Raw genomic sequence first — 25,960 nt, 5'->3', positions numbered from 1 at the left:
AAAACAAAATTAAAATTTTGTATTAAATTTCCATTTAGTGACAAAAATTGTAAAAAAATGTAATAGAGGTAAAAATGAATTCCACTTAATGGAATTTTTCATTTTTTTTTATTGTATTATTTTTTTAAAAATATTATTATTAATTTTTATTATGTATATAATTTTTTTTCAAATAGGTACTAGTAAATAAAACAAAAAAATTATCGGTCAATAAACTTTTATAATTAAATATCGTTTTTCACAATATATTATTATAATACTGATTTGGACGCAATTGATAATATAAATAAATAAATATATACACATACGCTTATACATAAAAATTACATACAATAAATAGATTCACACACGCACATAAATAGATGATCTTCAATGAATTAAAAAATCTCTTTTTTTTTTTGCTTAATAATAGAATAAAATATTTTTTAATTAAAAAATTCTTTGTACTATTTTTTTTTAAAGAGCAAAATAACTATATTTTTAAAATAAGCCATTTCAATAGTCGACTTGGAGAATGGTATTTAAAATATAGTTAATTTTTCTGTTTTAAAAAAAAAGTTCAACAATTTTTTTGTTCAATTAAAAAATATTTTTCTACTTTTAGAATGAGATTTTTTCTAATTAATTTTTTCGTTTATTCGTTGAATCTTCTTTTTTTTAAATAAAATAGGGAATGGAAAATATTGATATATTTGGGTGATATATTTCCTCTTTAAAATTTGGGGATGGAATGGGGATATTTTAAAGAGAATTTATATCAAACAAATAAAATCAGATATTGTTTTTTTCGCCTATGAATATTGTAGAAGATGTAAAGCTAATTCTCGTCCTCTTCCATTGAACAGGACATATGGTTGTCGAGTGCCTGATACATAACGAGCATCACTGAAATAAAAATGTATTTTATTTATTTATTATTTATTTTTTATTACTTTTTTCCTACTTATTTTTTTTTTATTATTTTATTAACGAATTTTGTAATTATTATTATTATTATTTAAATTTTAAATAAATAATAAAAGAAAAATTAATCAGTTACAATTTTTTTAATTTCTTGTTTAAAATAAAAAATTAATTAAATATAAAAAGAAATAATAAAATTTAGTAAAATTTAACTTACTTTTGAAAATAATGGTATTTAATGGCACCGATATCATTTCTGAAAACTTCATCAAAATCAGCCAAATTGTAGTTCCAGTAAACGCCATTGAAGTCGAAATCATAATAATCACGCCAAATATTTCGCAGCCAATTATTGAACATTTGTAATGTACTGGATCTTTCGAAATCAATTCTAAAACTCAAATTCGCCAATGGTGGTATAGTGCAAATTGTAATTGACGTTCTTGGTAGATTGAAGTCAACTTCAAGGATGTTCAAAAGCTCTCTATAGTCAGCTTGCATCTGCTCCAAAGTTCTTCCCTGAAATTTAAAAAAAAAAACAAAATTAATCGAAATTGTGTTTTTTTTTATTGTTCACTTAATTATGATTAAATTATTTTTATTATCACTGCTACTGAAAAAAAAATTTTATTTAAGCCAAAGGAAAGTTTATTTGAGCCAAAGATAAAAATTTATTTATGATAAATAAAATTATTATTTACACCAAATAAATATTTATTTATGATAAATAAAATTTTTATTTACATCAAATAAATATTTATTTGGCTCTGAACAAAAATACACGTTTATTTAACTCAAATATATTATTTATTTAGTTTAAATAAATTATTTTGCTGGATGTATACATTTTATATATAAGTTGATATAAATTTATTTTATAATTATTTAATGCAAATAAATATTTTTTTTTTTTTATAATAGTCAAGTAATCGATTATTTGAATCAAATATTTTTTTTTTTTCTGTGAAATTGATATTTTTTTAAAATCTATTAATACGTACTTGGTATACGTCCATAGATCCTAACAAAATTGTTACTCTATCTGCGATTTCAGTTATATTTCCCAATCTTTTTATACATTGACGAATAGTTTGACCTGAGACACATAGTCCAGAATATAGGGCACTTTTTTCTGTAAACAATAAAGAAATAATTTTTAAAAAAATGTTTAAATTAAAAAAAAATTTATAAACCTAATTTTATTAAAGTTCAAATTTAGATTTTATTTTATTTTTAATATTTAATTTTTTAATTTTTATTTTTAATATTTAATTTTTTAATTTTTATTTTTAATATTTAATATTTTTTTTTTTTTTTTAAATAATTCCAAAACATTACCTGCTTTTCTCCAAATTGGAACTTTTAGTTCCTTAATTGCCAGTTGAAGGAAAAAGTCATCTCCAATGAGCTGCCTTTTATTGAAAATTGGCTCATAGATATAATTCTATTGTAAAATATAAAAAAAACAATTTTTTTACATTCGAACTACGAATTTCAAAAAAAAAATAATAAAAAGGAAAATATATAATTTACTGTAAAATAAAAAGAAGAATAAAAATAATTTATAAAACCATTTTTTGAAAAAAAAAACTTACATTCCTTTTTCTGTAATCTATGTTGATCATAGGTTTCTCAGATGTTTCAGAGAAAGATGTGGACGCACTTTTATAACCGGAAGAAACTAAAATATATTTCAAAACAAATATTTATACAGATTTTTCACTATATTTTATTAAGAAAAATTAATTTTCTTCTATAAATTTTTATTATTTTTTCATTATTATAATTATTTTTAAATTTTTTATTATTTTTATAAATTTTTTATTAACTTTTTATTATTTAAAAAAAAAATTTTATAATTTTTTAAAATTATTTTTATTATTTAAAAAAAAATTTTATAATTTTTTAAAATTATTTTTATTATTTAAAAAAAAATTTTATAATTTTTTAAAATTATTTTTATTATTTAAAAAAAAATTTTATAATTTAAATATAAAATATGACGCATATTGCCCGTATATATATGTAAATAAATAAATAAATAATTTTTTAAAATTATTTTTTTATAAATTTTTGATAAATTTTTTATGAATAAAAATAAATTAAAATGAATTAATTTTACTACCTGACGGAGAATAATTGTTGTACTGTCGATGATATTCAAAATTATTGTTATACTGTTGATGACAATCAGAATTATTGTTGTATTGTCGTTGATAATTAAAATTATTGTTATAGTGTTGATGACAATCAGAATTATTGTTGTATTGTTGATGATAATCAAAACTATTGTTATTCTTGTTGTTATTTTCAAAATCATAATTCTTGTTACTAGTGGTTTTTCTATTGTTTTTACTTCGTTTCTTGTTAGTCTATAAAAATTAAAAATTTTAATGTAGTAAAAAATTTTGTTTATTATATATTAATTAATTACATGAATATATATAATTATTAAATATTAATTATAGTATTTAAAAGTTATGTTTTTCTTTTTTTGATTTTTTAAAAATATTACCCTAGCTGGTTTTTGATGTTTAATTAATTCATTTAAATGATTAAGTTTTTCGTCATCGACAGTCAAAACTGTATTTCCATATTTATTTTTTTTATATTTAATTTCTTTCACTTCTCGAAGATATTCAAAGAGACTATTATAACCCATTCTTAAATATGGAATAGATGCTGCTTCCATTTCTTGGTAGTCCTCTGCAATAATAATTTTTTATAACAATAAAAAAAAAATAATAATAATAGTATGAAATAATAGTAAAAGTAATAATAATTATTTCTATTTTTCATCTTTACTTAATAATTATTATTTTGATTTTTATTATTATTATTATTATTATGATTAATATTATTATTAATAATGTTAGTACTGTTGTTAATTATTTCATATTATTATTATTATTAGCATTTCGTGTTGTTTTTAAAAAAGATAATTTTATGTTGCAAAAAAAATTTATTTTATTTAATCAAAATTAAAATTTGTTTAAATAAATAAATTAAAAAAAAAAAATTAAAAACTTACTGTCCAAATCTTCAATAGGCATGCCACCTTTTCTGGCCACAATAAGCGCCTTGATAACTTTCGTTACTTCAATTTTTTCCATTTTATTTTCACTTAGACATCTACCTTTGGCAAAATATAAAACATAACTGAGGAATTCAGTTAAATTTTGTCATTATTTTTCTCTTAAATATAGAATTTACTTTTAATTAAAATTTTTGAATAGTATATGAATTGAAATAATTGATTTCTATTTAATAAACACGATTCATATCTTTATATCCAATGGATATAATATTATTGAAGGGCAATAAAATATTTTGATTTATATGTATTATTTGTACAAAACACAAGATTATTGATATTAAATATATTATATACAGAAAATAATTTTTATTTTTATATCAGCAAAATTCATTTCACAAAAAAAATTTTTTTTTTAAACAATATAATTAAATAAAATTAATTTATTTTATTAATTAATTAGGATATATAATTATATTTTTGTTTCTTCTTTTTTTATTAAAAACTTCATTTTATTAAATAACCGAAAATATGGTATTTTTTTTATTAATTAATTTTTTTCATATCTAAAAAAAAATTTTTGATCTATTACAATTGTTTAAAAAATAAAATAATAAAAATATCATTTGACGTTAATAGAAAAATTGAAACAACAGTTAACAGCGCCTTAATGTATGATTATCTTTACAGCGATTGTCGCGGCGACGTTTTCGGTAACATATTTTTAGGCGCGATACAAATTGTAAAAAAACAGTTGTAAACTAAATCTTTTATATAATTTTTTATTATTTAAAGAAACGTTAAAACATAATAAAACTATTTTTTTTTTCTATTATCAATTTTTATAATAATAAAAATATTTAATTTTATTTTTTAAATTATTTTATAGAAATAATAATTATTATTATAAATATATATAAATTAATAAATTACTAAATAAATATAAATTATTATTAATTACATTTTATATTATATAAAATTGTGTAAATAAATAAAATATTAATTTTATTATTATTATTATTATTAATTAAATTAGAAAAATAAGAAAAAACATCCTTTCAAAATTGTTTGACAGTTAAGAAAATGGTTTTTTTGCTTTATTTTTTCATGTGACGTTATTTTAAAAAAAAAAAAAATTATTTATACATAATTTTTTTTTTGATTGAAAAAAAAAATACTGAAAACTTTAAATATATAAATAAGTATCTAAAAGAAAAGTTGAAGGGAAATTAAAAGAGGATCTGACAACCTGGTTATGTCGGATTTAGTTCTTCTGACGACTAAGTTTCGGACGTTGAGCTTAAGTCGTCCGCTATGCCGCTCTTCAAAACCCGCGGACTAAGTTACACGAAGACTCGTTGCTACATGGACTTAAAAACTTTACAGCAAACGCTCTTATAACATCAATAGCCTATTCTTCCTCAGAGGTCTATACTATATATATAGAGAGAGAAAAACTTACGGATCGTCAGCTTTCTCAAAATTTATAAGTCATTTCTCGAATATAATGCAAATTGAAGTGAAAAATAACTTCTCTTATTACAAATGCTGTCAGCAAATTTTATTTTTTTTTTATTCAAAAAGAAAAATATTAAAAGAAAACAAAAAAAAAAAAAAAATTTTGGAAAAAAAATTATTTTAGGCAAATTTTGATAAAATTAAACTAATTTAAATAAGTTTAGAAAAATTTATTCAAAAATTTTAATTTACGATTAGAAATTTAAAAAAAAATTCTCTCCAGCGGGGAATCGAACCCCGGTCTCCCGCGTGACAGGCGGGGATACTGACCACTATACTACTGAAGATGGAAAATTTTGCAACTTATGTGAAAATCGCGTGTGAATTAATGACGTCATAATTGAAATTAATTAACATTAATTAGACATTAATTCATTAACATTAACATTTATTAGAGACAGAAAGATAAAAATAACTTAAGTAATTTTTATTCATTCTTAATATAAAATTTTTAATTTAAATTTGCCGCAAAATTTAAATTTGAATTTACCGCGAAATTTTAGTAATACCTAACCTTATTACTCAATCTAACCTAATTGATTTTCAATCTAATCTAATTAGTAAATAATTATAATAAAGAGAGTAGAAAATATGATTTTTTTAGTGTTTAAAAAGATATTTTAGTTATTTATTGAAATGGTTTTCGAGACTGCAAAAAAAAAATTAGTTTTATAAGTACAGGAGTAATCATTTTATGCACAAAATACACACGGTTTTGTCAAAAATAAGAGGGTAACATCACATTATCAAATTATGAACGTTTACTTTTTCTTTTGTTCATTTTATAATATTCCAAAATGAAGACGTAATATTTGGCCTCAAAGATGTATATTTTAACAAAATTTAAAGAACCCATTACTAATTATTGCTTTCGTTGTACCGGCGTTTGCAACGGTCACTTTCGATACTATCGTGATATACATAAATTACCGACCGAACAACTGATGAATTTGTATTGCATTGTATTAAATTTTTTTTTTTTGAATAATTAAAAATATTTAAAATTATTTTTTATGGGAGTTATAAACGAAGCGGTAAATTGATGGTAATTAAATATGAATGACATTTCTGTTTTATGTGTATATATATATATATATATATACATATATGTACAAGAAGTTGGCATTTTGTGTGTGGTATTCGCGAATTCCATAGCGGGCGAGAATAGCGCTATATTATTATTAGAGTCCCTTAAGTCTAAGAGCCTTAAATCTGCGATAACTTATGAGCACCCCGCACCCCTCTCCACCCCCCCTCCCTCCCTCTATACCTTCTTCTTGGCAACTCATACCTTATACCATTTCCCTATAATATCTTAGTCTACGACGGCGCCTCTCCTGCCTTTATCTCGCATACATTATACGCTTCTGAGCGAAACGATGAGGGAGAGAGTGAGAAAGGAAGTTAGAGTGGGTGGGGAAGGGGGTTTTCTGGGGTAATTGAAAATAACTACCACCCTAAACCAAAACCTGCGAGTAGTCCCTTATGCGTATAACCAAGACGAACCACCGGGGATCATCTGCTGGCTCAACGTTGAGCGTCGATATTAACTTTTGTGACTGAGCTTCTTTATATACCACAAAAAAAAAAAAAAACAATTCTTGTAAATAACAAAAAAATTTTTTGCAAATAGGAAATATATTTTTCAATTAAGGTGAGGCAATCCTTTCAAAAATAAATTTTTCAAATTAAAAAACTGAAAAATTTTTTTTTTGCAATCCCTGTGGGCAAAAATCATGATCGTTCTAAAAACGTTTTAAGGACGTTCTTAGAACGTTTCATGTCCGCCAAATAATGTTCTAGAACATTTTAAAAACATGGATGTTCAAATATTGTTCCAGAACATTATTTGGTGGACATGAAACGTTCTTAAAACGTTTTTAGAACGAACATGGTTTTTTGCCCACAAGGATGCTTTGAAAAATAAATTTTTCAAATTAAAAAAGTGAAGAAAAAAATAATTTTTTTTGTCTAAATTTTATTAAAAATAGGAAGAAAGTGTCTTAAAATATAAGATATCCGATTTTGCAGTGTATAAAAACTGAACTCATTTTTGCTGCATCTTATTATGAAATCTGCATCAAAATGAACCTGTATAGAAGAACTGTAAAAATATTCGTTGAATGTGATTAGTTCGTCGTATTGGATTTAGTGGCTAAAAGCAAGTGTTTCATACTAGATAATGAATAATTGGGAAAAATATATGAGGGAACCGAGGGAACAGGGAAACATTTTATTTCTCGAACTCAAAATGAACCTAATCGGATTCAATTTGAAATCCGATTTTGCAGTCTATAAAAACTGAACTCATTTTTGCTGCATCTTATTATGAAATCTGCATCAAAATGAACCTGTATAGAAGAACTGTAAAAATATTCGTTGAATGTGATTAGTTCGTCGTATTGGATTTAGTGGCTAAAAGCAAGTGTTTCATACTAGATAATGAATAATTGGGAAAAATATATGAGGGAACCGAGGGAACAGGGAAACATTTTATTTCTCGAACTCAAAATGAACCTAATCGGATTCAATTTGAAATATTTTACTAAAAACTCAAAGATAATTTTTGCTGGATAGTTGAATTCTAAGAGAGAGAGAGAGAGAGGGGATAGGCCAAGAAGAAGTATATGTCATATATAAGAAGTTGCGAGATAATGCAAAAGAAGGGCAGTTTCGTGAGATTTAAGACATTGTGGCAGTACAGTAAACAAAAGCTACGATAAATTTGGTAAGTCGGAGAATTAATAAAAGATTACACCGCGGTTACTGCGGTACCGGTAAGAGATAAGACTCGCCATTCCCGGGAGCCTTGAGTCCGCAGCTAAATCATCGGATATCTTACCAGTAATACATAAACCACCCTTCAAGCTTATATATATATATATATATATATATACATGTCTCTTTTCTATATCTTAAAATCCAAAACGTTCGTTGCCTTTTTTTTGCGGTAAGAAAACAAAAAATATATCAATGCAACGACTCAATGAAAATATATTTCTTTTTTAAAAAAAATATTTCTTATAATTATGGTTATTAATAATTAATTATATATTAATTATAATATATAAAAATTTATAGTTATATTTATATATGTATGTATGTATAATTATTATGATAAGTGTAGATAGTTTCCCGGTCGATTAAATCTGGACGTATTTACTTACTGTTATATAGGATAAGATGCGAGTGCTGGCAAATATATAGGTCCTTTATTAATTGGCAGACAGAACACTTTGAAAGACACGACTGAGTGAAGACCATATCTTTGCTTTGATCTCCTGGTCGTGGTCCATTTCATATGAAAGTCTTAATTAATTAACTAGGAGGGAAGTTCATGGGGGGGACACATAGATTCAAGACGAAAAGTATATACCCTACCTTTCTATATACTTTAGTCGATTTATTAAGAAAACGTTACATTTTTTTTTGAATTACACCTGAACAAAAAAAAACGACACCATACTCGTAACAGCAAAAAAGGATAACACTTTTGTTCTGATTTGTAAGACATTTAAAGGTGTCTTCAAAGTTTCAGCCAATGATGGAACGTTTTAGATATTTTTCTATAATCGATGATAAACAAGTAGAGATCATTTTTTAAGACGTTTTCTAAGTGTTTTGAATCATCACTTTCAGCAGACAGTAGTCCGCTAAAAATCCGCTGGAAGTCTGCGGAGAGTCTGCTAACGTTCAGCGGATAGATTTCGATGCTTTTAACAGATTATTAGCAGACACAAGTCCGCTGAAAGTTTGCGGACTCTAGTCAAATCACTGGAGAGGAAGCTGATTCAAAAGTGTTCAGATTTCTTCAAAATTGTTGACGTGTAAGTTGCGGTATAATAACTCGGGCAAGAACCTGCATAGTTCCTAGGGATTGGAAAAACTACGATGACTATTTTTTTAAAATTATAAAGCAGATTCCTAACAAATTGAACTTAGCCAACAATGTCTGCATTTATTTTAATTTACGTCCGCACCTTCTTCTTTTTTCTCTTGGTGAAGAGCAATTGGAAGAATCTCGAAATGAGCCATTAGGAAACTTTCAAGAGGACATACATAATCTGAAAACGCGATCCGAATTAGTTTGAGAGAGAGAGAGAGAGAGAGTAGGAAGAAAAGATAACTGGGACAATCCTCTGGTACGTTAAGTTGCACCCCAAGGGAAAGCCCCGCGCACACGATTTCGAGGCGAGAGCTAAGCAACGGAGCACGTCGTCCTCGTTGGGTACGGGTTAAGTATGAGTTAAGTCTTCAGTATTAAGACGCGAAGGAGAGAAGCGAACGAAGGCGTCCACCGGGCGCTCAGTGATCTATAGTAGGATTACCTTAGGCGGTATTTCTTCATAACCGTTTCTCCAGGTCGTTCCTTCTTTCGTCTCCTTCCTCTATTGCCTCTCATTCTCTTTTGCCCCTTTTCAATTCCTTCATGATACCAAAGTCGCGGCTACCAGGAAAGAAAGAATATCTTGCCCCTTCTTCTTCTTCTTCTCTCTTTACCACCCCACTTTCTCTCTCTATCAAACCCCACTTTTCGCGTGTTCTATTTCATTCTTTTTATTCTCAATGTTCGGCTCCAACCTGTATCTTTCTTGGTATATACACACACCATGCCATCTCGCTCAGCTTCGCGGGGGGTTGTATCTTAATAACATTCATGAGCTCAGATATACCCGCCAGATTTATTGCTCCAGCACCCATGGATCCCGTAAAGACCCTACAAGACCCATCCCATGCTATACAGCTTCCGAGATTTCCTTTTCTCAGACTATATAACAACGAATATGGGAGAGTCACATGCGGGGTAAAAAAAAATGATGTATTTTTCTTTTTTCACCTTTTTAGATTGGCGTATATTCATTATATGACCCCCCCCCATGTGAATACTGCTTGGAAAAAAGTGAAAAAAAAATACTTTTCAAATGCTGACCTTTACAAGATGCTGATTATTTCAGATTATTTTAAAACTACTCTTATCTGTATTATATTACCTCTCAAAATGGAGAAATAAAATTTATTTGGTCCGCTAAGGTGGTTGCTGTTTCATTTACAGAGCAGAAGATTCTAAGCTATAAGGGTATTGAAAAAAAGAGAAATATGGTTTTAATAAATAATATTTTTTAAACATACATTAAATCGTAATTTTCTCGAAATATTGACCTCCCAACACTGAGAGAAATAAATTTCTCAAAGTTGATTTACACAAATTAACGAAATTAAATAATAGAATTTTAAGGTTAGGAATCTTGTTGACATCACTAACGCATTCAAAAATTCGTGATTAATTCAAAATAATTTATAAATACAAACACTTTGAAATGTTTTACTGTTCTCTCATATATTTTCCCCAATTATTCATTATCTAGTATGAAACACTTGCTTTTAGCCACTAAATCCAATACGATGCACTAATTACAGTCTTTGTAACCTGAAGATGAAAACATTCCACTGCAACAAGGATAAAATTTAAACACCAAGAAAAGAATTTGTAGAAATAGAAAAGTTTTGTAAAACAAAAAAATTTTAAATCTTACTTTCTTTGTATATAGACGAAATTCCTACGAAACTGTAATTTAAAACTTGAGGTAAGGCAGTCGTGTAACACATACCCAAATAATGTTGAAGTTTTATGTTTAAGTCTGGATAATTGTCTTTGGATAACTGCAGGTACCAGGATCCGGAGTTCGAATTATCCAAGATTTATTTAATTCTTGACAAAAGTACAGATTATTGTACCAACAGATTTATTCTTTAGTAGTTGTTTGTTTTCACTTTCTATTAACCGAAATATTTGGATGTTAACTCAAACCTTTTTTCCTTAGTCTAATAATTAGCAGAATTAATCACAAAATGTAAAATAGTTAATAGGTGAGGGATTTAAAATTTTTACTATTAGCAATATTAATCAGAATATTAGAAAAAGTGTGTTAAATCCAAAAAAAAAGTAGAATAGAAGACAAGAGAGGGTATTGTTTGATAGAGCGTATAAAAGAGCTAAAAGCCATGCTATCAACCTTCCTTTTAGATTGCCCTCGACTTAAGCTGGAATGGAATTCTTTGGCCTTTTAGAATCATGAAGCTAATCAATGTCTTACAAAAGACTTTTCTTAAATCCGTCAAAGACAAGAAAGAAGTCTACATCAATTTTTCATAAAATATCAAAAATTCAGAATTTTAATTTTAACAAACCAGAATTCTGTACTTTTTTGAGTACTTGTATCTTATATTTTTTTTGAGTGCATCTATTTTGAGTACACATATTTTTTTTTGAGTATCCAAAAGAATTAAAATAAAATTAAAAAAAAGAAAAAGTTTAGAAATTTTCCTAGAATCCTTGGGAATAGAGGTTGCGGTGCCGGTATCAGAGAAGGACGTCTTGAGGCTGGGCCGCTTGCGATAAAGCAAAGAGCCTGTGCTAAATACTTACATAAATCTGTATTGCCTTGCGCAGCACGATAGAAGCTTATACTATACCAACACCAACAACTTTCAAATATATACTACTAGCACTAAAATAAGCCAAGAGATGCGAAAATAACCTACCTTCAGAAAGCTTTAGACTTGGATGTTTTATAGACATAAAAATGAACTTGCATGAGAATACCCTATTGCTATATATAAAAATTTCTCTATACTTAATGTACAAAAATAAAATTCCCCTCTTAATTAATCCCATTTTGTTCATGACAAAAAATCCAATACCAAATATTAGCAAAATTTTTGATTCTCTAAATTTATTTGGGGCGGAAAAAAATCTAATTTCATAAATTTATATCGATTTTGATAAGAGCACACGGATTGAGTATGTGCATATACAGAACAGAAAGCCATAAATATCGAAACAGAGAGAATCGCGTCGACGGATCCGAGAAAGGATAAGGTTTCTGCATGGGCTAGAAGGGCTGCTACTGTTAGAAGGGGGAATTTTCTCTCAATTGATATAGCCATGGATAAAAGCTGTGTGACGGGTCGCGCATCCCCACGAGGGTTTTACTCGTCAAAAGAAAAGTTTTTGATCAAATCGTCAAACAAAATGTTTTGGGTTATAAGCGCTTGGTTGCCTTCTTTAAAAAGCAAATGTTTGTTACGCATGTTTTAGCCGCCAGCACAAATAGTTCCTTAGTAATGATATTATATATATATATATATATATACAATATCCGAACCCTTCAAATCAGAAATCCTCATTTGTATAGACGTTTATTGTTATTTACTCATTAGAGTATAATCTGCTTTTTTCTCTAATTAATCACAGATCTTTATAATCAATTAACATGATTAAAAGTATTGTTAAATTAATGGCAATATTATCCTAAAATTTTATAAAATGTGGTCCACTATTATCAATATAAGAATACAAACATTTCATTCAAAGGAAAAGTATATAGAAAAAGAAATAAATGTGAGAAATGAAAAAAAAGAATGTAATGAGGGTACTCGATTTCTTAAAATGGGTAATAACTGGTCATGAGTAGAAGCGACCGATCTTAATACTGTCTTTAAGCCTCTCCTGGCAACATAAATTATGTATCGCCCGGGCATAAGATGCTGAGATCCTAAGAGCACCTGGTATACACATTCACCCCCTTTTACCCTCCCCCGACATCTTTCTCTCACTCACCTCTATCATATACTTTCTGTTTGTCTCTCTCATTTTCTCCCTCAAATTCTATCTTCTTCTCTCTCTCTCTCCGCATTCTCCCCTTGGTTTCTATTCTCCCATCGTCTTAGGAAGTGAGGTCTCTAAATTTTCTCCAAGTCTATAAGGGTTAAGGAATTAACTGGGTTTCGGGATGCTGAGGCCATAACGCGGTTTGAGAGAGAGAGAGAGAGGGGTCTTAATAACTTTGAGAGAAACGGTAGGGGGAAAAAGGAGAGGAAGGTCCTTGGCGAAAGCCATTACAAGGATTTCTTTTATTTACGATCGCGAAAAATATTTCGACACTGGAAAAAAAAGGATAGGGAGGGAAAAAAAAGGGGGCTAAGTGGTATGATCTCAGTTTCTTCCCTTCGTGTATATATAGATCTTTCCCAATGACCAAAATCGTCTAAGGCATCTTAATTCTTCTAATGATGTAATATTTTGGCTATAGATCAAATTAAGGGAGGTGTTTTCGAGATTAAAACATATATATATTTCTGATCCGTTTAGAAAACTCATTTTGTTTTTCTTATTTCCTGGCTTATTTGCGGATTCGAATGATTTGTCGCTGGACTGATTCGTGAAAATAATATATGTTTTGAAAAAAATCATCCAATAGCATTGAAATATTCAAAAATTGTCAAGATATTTTTCGAATGCTGTAAAAGATTTTTTTTTTTGGATAAAAAATATATCTATTTTCTAGGATAAAAAATAGATTTTTTTTTTATCTTTTCCCCCGCATCAATTGCAACAAATTTCCCACGATGATGCTTACTGAAATCCGCTACATCGCGTCTCATTACTTTCAATCGTTCGGCCACTGCTTAGAAGCTCCGGGGGCTTTACCGACTCGTAATTTTTAGTATAGCTTTTTTATAGCCAGCCAAGCAGGGTAGGATTAAAGAATAAGAAGGCGGGGTCAAAGTTCATTTATACGACCTCATCTACTACCCCTGTTTCTCCCCACCCCTTTGCCTTCTTCCTTTAACATCACTGACGATTCGCGTCCCTCAAGGATCAAGAGGCCAATCCTGCGGCTAATTTGCGAGGTCTCCAATTCTCCCGTTTCACCCTTCATATCCCAAGTCCCTCCATACATTTTTTTTTTTATTTTACTATACTTTTACTTGACAACTATTTTTTATCATTGTATTTTTATTTTACAAGATTATTAAAGAAAAAGCAACTATAATTTTTAAAAATGGGTTTTTATAATAGCTAAAAATTTAATTATTTCAAGAGATTTATTTTTTTTTTGCTGACAAAAATCAACCTTCGAATCGTTCTATGTATGTATATATATTATCTATTTTCAAAACGTCCGGTAGTCACATAGAAACAGAATCCTAGCTCAGAGATAGGAGAACATCGTGCGCGGCTCTCCGCGACTGTTATTCAGGAACTTTGCTGACAGCTCTCCGGATAGGATGATAAGAACGTCCTCCTGAATGCCAAAGCGCATACAATACACACTCCTTTAGTTGTGTTTATATATATCTAATGTTTCCTAGGTTAGTTTCAATCATCGAATAGACAAACATAACTCGCCAAACTCTATATGCTCTTGTATAATTAATAGATGAAAAAAAAATTGCCCCCAATTTCTGTTTAATTGATTGGAGGACAAAAGTTCCAATAATTCTTTATTTGATTTTTAAGATTTTTTAAATTAAAATTTCAACTAATAATCTCAAAGTTTCTAATAATTTAAAATGTCGGATCCAATATGGCGGAAGAATTTTAAGAATCCAATTAGTTTTTAATTTTGTCGTCCGTCAAATTGTATTTGCCATTTTGAACTTTGAGAAACCGATGCAAGATTCATAATCAGCGACCTCAAAAACCCTTAAGTAACAAGTTTCAAGCGAAGCCGATCAATTTTTGATTTTCACTCCGCCATATTGAATCCGTCATTTTGAATTTTGAAAAACTACCAACAGATTCGTAATCAGTGACCCCGAAAACCCCCGAGTAACAAGTTTCATGTGAATCTGAACAATTTTTAATTTTGTCGCCGCCATATTGGATCCGCCATTTTGAATTATGAAAAACTGATGTCAGATTCGTATTCAGCGACCTCGAAAACCCCCGAGTAACAAGTTTCAAGCGAATTCGATCAATTTTTTATTTTGTCGCCGCCATATTGGATCCACCATTTTTAATTTTGAAAAGATAATGTCAGATTCATAATCAGTGACCCCGAAAACCCCCAAGTAACAAGTTTCAAGCGAATTCGATCAAATTTTCATTTTGTAGTCCGCCATATTGGATCCTCCATGTTGAATTTTCAAAAAATAATGTCAGATTCACAATCAGCGACCCAGAAAACTCCCGTGTAACAAGTTTCAAGCGAAACATGTTGATTTTTAAATTTTGTTCGCCATATTGGATACGCCATTTTGAATTTTGAAAAACTGATGTCAGATTCGTAATCAGCGACCCCGAAAACCCCTAAGTAACAAATTTTAATCGAATCCGATCAATTTTTAATTTTGTAGTCCGCCATTTTGAATTTTGAAAATATGATGTCAAATTCATAATCAGCAACCCCTGTGGGAAAAAATATTTAAGAATTTTTTAAAATTAGTTAAATTTGGATAAATAAATAATTTCATTTGAGGTTTTTATCATTCAAAATGGCGGATCCAATATGGCGGAATATTTTTAAGAATCCTATGGATTTACTGTGTGTTGAAAGAAATATCTAATGCCATCATATGAATTAACATAATCTCGATCAATTTACATTATTGGAATTTATAATTTAACTTTATTTATGTAATTTATTTATTATTTATTTTTATTTTTGTTATTTTACTTATTTTGGGGAAAAACGTAGATTATGATTATAAATAAAATGAAATAAATTTTATCTTCCCGCAGATTAAAGGAGCAGGATAAATTTGCGTCTGCGCAGAACATTCGTACTCTTGTGTACGAAGATTTACGAATATTGACGAATATTCTGCGCAGACGCACATTTCCTTTAATTTTTGCGGATAAAAAATTTAAACTGTAAAAACCGACTCTATATTAATAAAAGAATTTTTTAAAAGCCATATAATTGACTAAAAGATGTTAAATTACATAACCTAAAAATTTGGGTAACTTGTTGGTTAATTTACATTCGGTTTTGTTTACAAGGTTCTTTTTACTTTTAGGTTATAAAATAAATTACAGGTTATGTTTTTCTACAGCCTAGGGGTAATTTTTTTTTCCAAATTGCGACGTTGTAAAATTACTTTGTATTTTTTTACAGAATTATATACGTTTTGTAATATTTTGTGAAAATTGTTTCTTTTGCAAAAAAAAATATATAATATCGTTTAGCAGCATTTTTTTTATGAGCATAATAAATATAGAATTATTATATAAGAGGAAAAGGCGCTCCAATTGGAAAGAAAAAGCAAGAAGAAGAAGAAGAAGAAAAAGGAAAGATGGAAAGAGCTCGCAGGATTTATACAATTCCGGGACAAGTAGGAATAACACGAAGATGAAAGGTGATACGGGCATAGTTCGCATACAGAGAAAAGCGGAACAAGAGTTTCTGGATTTAATGAGGATAGGCGGATTTGTCCAATTAAAACGTCTTACAAGGATCCATCCTATAGTCAGTTCATTCGCAAAACATCGAATTTGAGTTCACTTAATACTGCGCCACAGTCCCTTCTTATCCTCATTCCTCACAAATGTTTATCCCTTCCCGTTATCGTTTCTCAATAACACACATCATCAATTCTCTCTCTCTCTCTCTCTCTCTCTCTCTCTCTCTCTCTCTCTCTCTCTCTCTCTCTCTCTCTCTCTCTCTCTCTCTCTCTCTCTCTCTCTCTCTCTCTCTCTCTCTCTCTCTCTCTCTCTCTCTCTCTCTCTCTCTCTCTCTCTCTCTCTCTCTCTCTCTCTCTCTCTCTCTCTCTCTCTCTCTCTCTCTCTCTCTCTCTCTCTCTCTCTCTCTCTCTCTCTCTCTCTCTCTCTCTCTCTCTCTCTCTCTCTCTCTCTCTCTCTCTCTCTCTCTCTCTCTCTCTCTCTCTCTCTCTCTCTCTCTCTCTCTCTCTCTCTCTCTCTCTCTCTCTCTCTCTCTCTCTCTCTCTCTTATATAAACTTTCAGCTTTCCATTAAATTCCATTTTTCTTTTATCTTTATTAACAATTTATTATTTCTTTTTTCCATTAATAATTTTATAATTATAATTTATAATTTTAATTTATAATTATAATTAATAATTATACTTTAAAATTAAATTTATAATTTTATAATTCTTTTTTTTATCCAAATTAATTTTTTTGAGGGTAAATAAATTTTTCGAAATTTAATCTTAAAATAATAGGAATTATTCACGAATAAGAAAAAAAAAAAAAGGTCGAAGGAAAAACCTGGAGGGTCGGATAAGAAAATTGAACGCGGACTGAAGCCGACAGCAAAGTGGTTTGGGTGAGATGATAGTATATAGAGGGTAGAGGGGGAAGCTTTATAAAAATCTAAAAGTCAGCAACCACGAGGATCATCCCTTTATCTGATCTTAATTTGTCAAAAGACATCGGCTTAATTTAACCAAGAAACTTCTTCGTAAATCGACATAAAATATCATCTTAAGAATTTGCGATGAAAAGAAAAAAAAATCATATCTCTCTGTCATCATGAGTTATTTCCTTTTCTTTTTTTATTAACCCTTAGTATATGTATTATTTAAATTTTTTTTTTCTCTATATAAATTTTTAAAGGAAAATTATTTTTTTTCCATTTATAAAGAATATTTTTTATTATATTTTAATTATTTTTGTTTTTATTTTATTATTTTAATTATTTATTTTTTTATTATTTTATTATTATTAGTAAAAAATTGTGTGAAAATTTGTTTTTTTTTTTATAAATTTAACAGTTTTAGGATAGAAAACAATGAGAATTTCAGTGTTTAGAAATCCAATGACCATTGTAGAATTTTGAGCTGGGTTTTGCTTTGTGACAGTTCCAATGCCTTATCTTATAGTAGATAGATTTTAAGAGGGACGAGAGAGAGGCGCATTATATGATTTTCTCGAAACATTATATATATACGCAAATAGAGAGAATGCAATGTTTAGAAATCATATTCTAGGTTCAATATGAACGTTTGATTCATTGTGTTATACAACAGTTTCACATATACCTACCCTTTCTTTTCACATTGCTGGAGATACCATCCTCTTGTCTCTTGTAACATCCGCAATATTCTCCCAGATATGCGAAAATCGTATCACACGAATTATAAAGAAAAAGAAGGTTAATTCAATTTTTTTCTTTATTAATAACCAAAAATTGATGAATAAAATTAATATTTGAATATAAGATTTTAAAAATTTTCATTTCAAAAAATTTAATTTAAAAAAAGGAAAGGAAAATATAAAAATTATAATTTTTCAATTATTTTTTTTATTATAATTTTTCAAAGAAGTAATATTTTTTTGTTTTTATTACAATACATAATAGAATAGAAACAACAAAAATTTTGTGGAGAACAAACATAAATTACTATATATAATCCTCATATAAGAAGAAGGTTATTAAATAACAATAATTGAATAATAGTCTCTACAGTGGCGTACAGTTTATTGGACATCATTTTCGTATTTACATTTATTGTAAAACATAAAAGTAAAATATATTACTACTTAAGAATAAATAATTACACAGACTTTTATGAATAATCAACGTGGAATATGAATTAACAAGCGTATTTTTTTTTATAATTTTTACTGTGTAATTGTTTTTTTTTTTTTATATATATCGCTTGTCTATAATATAATGCTGAGTTTAATCACGTTTATGTATATCATAATACATATTTTCTATGTAGTTTTTCAATTTTTTGTTTTTTTTAATTATGAGTGCGTGTGTAGTTTTTATTTTTTTTTGGTCTGAGATTGTAAATTTATTACGAATGTATATATATCATCTGTGTATTTGAATATGTTATTTACACAGGATATGAGCAATCTACTCTGCATGATAGGGATGAGGCTGTGGTGACTCTCCATCGAAAAGTGCCATTTTTAAACGCTTACATTTGGCACGACGATTCTTAAACCAAAATTGCACATTTTTTGTTTCCAATCGTGGAAACTTTTGCCGATATGGCATTCTATTTAATTCCTCCGTGTACTTCAATATCAACTGTAATCAGATGAAGAATATTTTTGTTAATTTTCAAAAAAAAAAATTGAAAATTAAAAATTAGCATTATGTAAATAAATAAATAAATTAATTAATTAACCCTTTGGAATTTTTAAAATTCAATATGGCCTCAAAAAACCCTCGAGTAACAAGTTTCAAGCGAATCCGATCAATTTTTAATTTTTGACGCCTCCATATTGAATCCGCAATTTTGAATGTTGAAAAGATAATGTCAGATTCATAATCAGCGACCTCGAAAACCCCCGAGTAACAAGTTTCAAGCGAATTCGATCAATTTTTAATTTTGTCGCCGCCATATTGGATCCACCCTTTTTAATTTTGAAAAGATAATGTCAGATTCATAATCAGTGACCCCGAAAACCCCTAAATAACAAGTTTCATGTGAATCTGAACAATTTTTAATTTTGTCGCCGCCATATTGGATCCGCCATTTTGAATTTTTAAAAACTGATGTCAGATTCGTATTCAGCGACCTCGAAAACCCCCGAGTAACAAGTTTCAAGCGAATTCGATCAATTTTTCATTTTGTAGTCCGCCATATTGGATCCTCCATTTTGAATTTTCAAAAACTAATGTCAGATTCACAATCAGCGACCCCGAACACTCCCATGTAACAAGTTTCAAGCGAATTCGATCAATTTTTCATTTTGTAGTCCGCCATATTGGATCCTCCATTTTGAATTTTCAAAAACTAATGTCAGATTCACAATCAGCGACCCCGAAAACTCCCGTGTAACAAGTTTCAAGCGAAACATATTGATTTTGAAATTTTGTTCGCCATATTGGATACGCCATTTTGAATTTTGAAAAACTAATGTCAAATTCGTAATCAGCGACCCCGAAAACCCCCAAGGAACAAGTTTCAAGCGAATCCGATCAATTTTTAATTTTGTCGTCCGCCATATTGGATCCGCCATTTTGAATTTTGAAAAACTGATGTCAGTTTCGTATTCAGCGACCTCGAAAACCCCTGAGTAACAAGTTTCAAGCGAATTCGATCAATTTTTCATTTTGTAGTCCGCCATATTGGATCCTCCATTTTGAATTTTCAAAAACTAATGTCAGATTCACAATCAGCGACCCCGAAAACTCCCGTGTAACAAGTTTCAAGCGAAACATATTGATTTTGAAATTTTGTTCGCCATATTGGATACGCCATTTTGAATTTTGAAAAACTAATGTCAAATTCGTAATCAGCGACCCCGAAAACCCCCAAGTAACAAGTTTCAAGCGAATCCGATCAATTTTTAATTTTGTCGTCCGCCATATTGGATCCGCCATTTTGAATTTTGAAAAACTGATGTTAGATTAATTAGGATACTAGCAGAAAAATAACAAAGGTTATAAAAATTGGTTTTAAAAAAAAGGTTTTATAAAAATTGTATAAATTATTAAGGAATTTTTTTATTAGTTAAATTTGGATAAAAAATATTCCTCTTTTTATTTTTAAAATTTCAAAATGTCGGATCCAATATGGCGGAAATTTTTTAAGAATCCTCTGAATTTACTATAACAAATATTTAACGTCATGTAAAGCGATAATAGAAATCGTAAAAATTACGCAAAATTGATTAATTAATTAAATTTGAATAAATAATCTGATTGTAGGATTTAATAATTCAAAATGGCGGATCCAATATGGTGGAAATTTTTTTAAAAATCAATTGGATTTACAAAAAAAAATCTAAGGTCATGTAATTTGATTACAAAAATGTGTAAAAATGATTTACAAAATTTGTTAATTAGATAAAAAAAAAGAATTAATTAGATAAATTAGAAAAATTAGGTAAATTAGTTAAATTAGATAAAATAAATCAGTTAAAATAAATAAATTAACGAGATAATCAAAAAATAAAATGATCCAGTGATAAATAATTACCGCATGACTGGGATGAGTATTGTGTGTGAACCATGTCTCGAGTTTTGGAACTTCCGTGACGGGATCAATGAATGTCCGGTTACGTTTTCTTCTCTCGTCTAATAAATTCGTTGGACATCCCGGTGGTCCACGTGGTGTGAGATAATGTGACATGTACATGACACTTTGACTGAACATCGGACTTGGTAATAAGGGAAATCCTGGTGGTAATGGATCAGTTGGACTAGTTTCATCATCTTCAGAACCGGAAGACGCTCTTCCATCCTCCTGCTTCACTGACGATGGTGTCAATGATGATTGTTGATCCTCAGGTCGTGTTGTTAATGACAATGGTCCCACTGGAGGACTTCCTGGTGGATACGGAGATGCCGACTGAGAACCAAAAAAAAAACAAATTTTCAAAATTTTCACATTTCAAAATTTTTTAAATTTCAAAATAATTTTTCACCTGGTGCCTAGAATCCTCCTCATCGTCGGAGCAATCTTCGCTAATCATACTAGCGCCTCTTGGACTGAGACCAGGTGGACTGTAACCGTTAACGCCTCTTGTTTCGGCTCTCTTTTGGGCAGCTCGAGCATTTTTGAACCAATAAACAACATTATGAACGTCCAATGGTTTTCGTCCACGTCTCGATTCCAGGGAATTTAATTCGGTGACGTAATGTTGAATTTGTGAACGTGTTGGATGTTGATTTTCACTAAACCAACGTTGCAGTCTTGGTAATTCGAGTTCTGGATCGAAACTCGTTCGCATTCTTGTTTTATGTGAATAGGGTAGAAGACCAGGATGTGTTGGATGACCAATGTGACTTGTTGCACCCATTGGACCCGTTCCATCGGGTTGTGGACTTTGGGTTTGATGATTTGTCTGCGGAATTAGATGATTCATTCCAAAAGCCATATGCTGCTGATGCAACCAAGTTTCAAAATTTCTTCTCGTCTCTTCTGTAATATCATTACCACCTCTACAAAGTGAAGCTAATGTTAACTAGAACAGAAAATTTTATTCATTTCTTTAAATTTTGTAAGTTTAGAAAATTAAGATTTTAATCTCTAATTAAATTTTAATCTTGTAATTAAAAACGAAAAAAAAAACAAAATTTAATAAGACGCTTAGTCACAAGATGAAAAGACAAGGTTTTAAGATTATGGAAATGTTGAAAATAAAAAGAAATAGAGTAGGAGTGTCTTATCGATATGATTTATAAGAAACAAACATTCTATAGAAGGATCAAGGATGACGTCAATTAATGAAGTTAATATGAGCGGTAGCGTTTATACAAAAAGACCCTTGAGTTTTTTTTTTAAAAAAAAAGAATGTGAGGCAAGTTTTACAACCCTCTCCTTAATCATTCAAAGAACAGTTGACAGACATCAGCTAGATTTTAGAAATCATTTAGCAAACACACAAACAGGCGTCAAAATGAGTCGTAACAACCAGCTTATCTGAAAGACTGGTTAAGCCTGATTTACACGTATATTTATTCTTTAAAGATTGTCCGTGACGTAGCTGTCGACAGAGATCTCCCATGAACTTATAAATCATTCTCATTAAAATCTAATTTAAACAGGTTTCCGTATCGCGCATATCAAGAATGTGGAAAAAACAGAGAACAGTATATCTAAATACAAAAAAATGGTTTTTTTAGGAAGTAAACTAATTTTTTAGATATTCTAATCTCAAAAAGGGTTTTATTGCACCGGAAAATGATGCAACGTTTTCGTAGAAAAAGATATATATATATTGTTTGGTGTTGACTTTGAAATATTTTTTTGAACGAGATTCTTAATTATCTGATTTTAAATAAATTTTATTTAATATAAAAGTGGTTAATTTTTTAATTTTAAACATTTCAATTTTCTGTTATGAATTTACAGCTATTTTAGCAATTCTGTTATTAGTTGGCAAGCATGTGCAGCTTCTGTTAGCTCAAGAATCCATAAAAATTAGTAAATTCTAAAAATACTGAATTTGTTATTTAAGAGAAAAAGGTTCGATTTGAAACAGATTTTGATTAATGCAACTCTTTCTTTGTACCTGCACCAAAATTTTGGTTTTACTAGATTTTAATTAGCATAACAATTTTGTTTAACACAACCAAATACCAATTATAATCTGATTGGTAAAACCAAAATTTTTGTTGAAGCTACACAGAAATTCATAAACCAAAATGTTTTGCAGAAAAAAAAACGCTGGAAAAATTTTGTTTTTGGGTTCTAACCAATGTCGATTTTCATAAACGGTGGTGTATAAAAATTAACTACAATAAATTTTATTCTAGTTTAGGACGCCACTGTTTATGAAAAATAACATTGGTTAAAACCCAGAACAAAATTTATCGCATCGTTTTTTCTGTGAAAAAATTTTGGTTAATGCAATTTTCTTGTAGCTTCAAGAAAATTTTGATTTTACCAGATTTTAGTTGGCATAACCAAACTTTGCTTCCTTTATTTTTGGTTGTGTTGTTATGCCAACTAAAATCTAATAAAACCAAAATTTTTGCTGCAGCTACAAAGAAGAGTTGCATTAACTAAAATCTGTTGCAATTGGAATATTCTTTTCTCAAATAACAAATTCAGTATTTTTATGGATTCTTGAACTAACAGAAGCTGTACATGCTTGCCAACTGTTTATAACATTTGCTAAAATAGCGCGCTAATTTGAAAACAAAAAAATTTTAAATTAAAGAATAGTTAATAAAAAACAATTTCAAATTCGATACGGACTTTTGTAGCCCCGTGGAGTCTTCATTCACGTCAATCATTTACCATTAGCTGAAGTCATCTCCGATGAATTTGGATGGGTATAACGTCTACCAAGAGAAAATTGGTAATCATAGACCAACGTGAACGGCATTAAAGTTCGCTGGGTGGAGACGTTGGATCTTCAAAGAGAGTGCACTTAGATAATGCCTGGCCCGGGGTGGCTCCCTCTCTGCCTCCCCCTCCCCCCTCCACGATATCGAAAGGGGGCTTTTGATGAAGGCTGCGAATTCGGTTGAGTAAAGGGTAATCCTATCATACGCTACGGCTATGAGATCTTCGTTTTGACTATAGATAGTCGAAGGAAGTACCAACCTCACTAGGATGCTTTCTGTATTCACATTACTTACATGGATTCAAATGCTCTTATATACACATATATAACATTCTCTCTCTCTCTCTGTCTCTTCATTTGCCTCATCACTCTCAATCCACTTTTCGAAAATGTATATATAGTTCATTTAAACGTCTTATGTAAATCTCTCTCTCTATATCTATACTCACGGCCTCGGAAAATTTAATCTCTTTCTTATCATTAACTAAATTTTGTCAAGACATTTTTATATATCACGCATAAAATGTCTTAATTGAAGGAAAATGTGATACCTAGAATTATAATTGGATAAGCAAATACTGTTTTACAAAAAAATTGTGGGAAATTGATAATTTTTTTTAAATATGTTTTTTTTGGGTATTTAATTAAATCTGTTTAATTTCAAGGGAATGAAGAAATTTGTTTGACTTGTCAGAAGTAGAAAAAGGAGTGAGGGCTTTTTGGCTGGTGGAGTCAAAAACCGAGAAAGCATTTATTTAAGGTGGGGATCAAGAGACCGCAAGCGAGCTTCCGCTGAAGATTACCAGTGGCGCGTCTCTTGGAGAAGTAGAAGAGGCAAGCAGAGAGACCAGCCGGAGGACTTCTTAATGAGATTAGGTGTCCTGGCGACAAACACTCTCTGGCTAGATTTACATTTTATACATTTTTAAGCGGTTGTCTAACCGCAACATTCTCTACTTCCGTTTCACTCTGACAAGCTTCCCATTTATTCATCAGGAATTAAAGACTTTTAAAAGACCAAAAAAAAAAATGTTTTAAATTCTTGTTTTTTATTAATCAATTATTTAATATGATAATATAATAATAAATTTATATAATAATAAATTCTTAATAATAAAAAATAATAATAAACCTTTTTTTGAAAAATTGAAGAATTTTATGGGGGACAGAATAATTTCGAAAAAATATTACCTCATCGAGAGGACATCCGACTAGAAATGCGTGGCTGTGAAGTAGGAGAAACCTTAGAAGTTTATCTCTGACCTCAGTTGCTGGACTAGGAGGTGGTGGTCTTGATCTGTAGACCTGAATCTTGAGGGTAGTCAGGTGAATTAATTCTGCCAAAATATCACCTACTGTTAAAAGTGGACCTTCGGCCACTTTTTCAGTGGGCAATGGCTTCCAATTTCTTATCACAATACTCCCACGAGCACTAAGAATGAGATCATTTGAGTAACCTAATCGCACCAATGTTTCACCAACTAGATCCTGAAATAAGACAAACATTTTTTTTTTATTCAGGTAAAAATTTTTACTGAATTTTAATATATTAAATTGATTGTTAATTTTTAATGAACAGAAAGTTATTTATAAGTAACGTTCACGGAATTCGAATTTAAGTACTGAAACGAGTATTTGTAGATAATTCAACAATTCAAAAAAATAGTGTTTAACAATTTTTAGGAGTACTTCAAGAAATTTATGAAGCGTCAATTACAGGATTTAAGGAAGCATCAATTGCAAAAATACTCTGTGGACTTGTTATTGCTTTTGAATTACTTTTAGAACTCGTTAAAGCAACAATTTTAGGACTAATTAGAGGTCTTGATGTAGCATTAATTTTAGGAGTTTTTAGAGGTTTTGATGTAGCATTAGTTTTAGGATTTTTTAGAGGATTTGCTGCAGCATTAGTTTCAGGATTTTTTAAAGTTTCAGGACTTCTTTGTAGATTTGAACTGGCATCAGTTTCAGGAATACTTAATGGACTTGTTGTTG

The 25,960-nt window shown here is 29.3% G+C and overlaps 2 protein-coding genes and 1 non-coding gene across 3 annotated transcripts in view; all 3 read right to left on the bottom strand.

The window, feature by feature from the left end:
* Nucleotides 1-200: 200 nt before the first annotated feature.
* Nucleotides 201-4,102, bottom strand: LOC127287690 (maternal effect protein oskar). The gene is made up of 8 exons (XM_051314753.1): nt 3,935-4,102; nt 3,419-3,609; nt 3,029-3,275; nt 2,499-2,584; nt 2,242-2,347; nt 1,905-2,035; nt 1,121-1,422; nt 201-885 (listed from the first exon to the last, which is right to left on the bottom strand). The coding sequence occupies exons 1-8, from the start codon at nt 4,014-4,016 to the stop codon at nt 792-794; spliced, it is 1,239 nt and encodes a 412-aa protein (XP_051170710.1). The 5' UTR covers nt 4,017-4,102; the 3' UTR covers nt 201-791.
* Nucleotides 4,103-5,670: 1,568 nt separating this feature from the next.
* Nucleotides 5,671-5,742, bottom strand: Trnad-guc (transfer RNA aspartic acid (anticodon GUC)). The gene has a single exon. It is a non-coding gene; the product is annotated as a tRNA-Asp (tRNA).
* A 13,231-nt stretch (nt 5,743-18,973) lies between these two features.
* Nucleotides 18,974-25,960, bottom strand: part of LOC127287761 (homeobox protein dve-1) — a 40,331-nt gene continuing 33,344 nt past the window's right edge. The window contains exons 4-7 of the mRNA XM_051314859.1: nt 25,157-25,453; nt 21,596-22,135; nt 21,148-21,519; nt 18,974-19,247 (exon numbers count right to left, since the gene is read on the bottom strand). Coding sequence (XP_051170816.1) covers nt 19,071-19,247; nt 21,148-21,519; nt 21,596-22,135; nt 25,157-25,453 — 1,386 coding nt within the window. The 3' untranslated portion in view covers nt 18,974-19,070. The remainder of the gene's footprint in view (nt 19,248-21,147; nt 21,520-21,595; nt 22,136-25,156; nt 25,454-25,960) is intronic.

This window comes from Leptopilina boulardi, unplaced genomic scaffold (genome assembly GCF_019393585.1).
Source record: "Leptopilina boulardi isolate dan_hultmark-lab unplaced genomic scaffold, ZJU_Lbou_2.1 LbouV2_372, whole genome shotgun sequence".
NCBI classification, from domain to species: domain Eukaryota; kingdom Metazoa; phylum Arthropoda; class Insecta; order Hymenoptera; family Figitidae; genus Leptopilina; species Leptopilina boulardi.
Note: the sequence above shows the minus strand (reverse complement) of the source record. Positions and strands in the feature narration are given on the sequence as shown.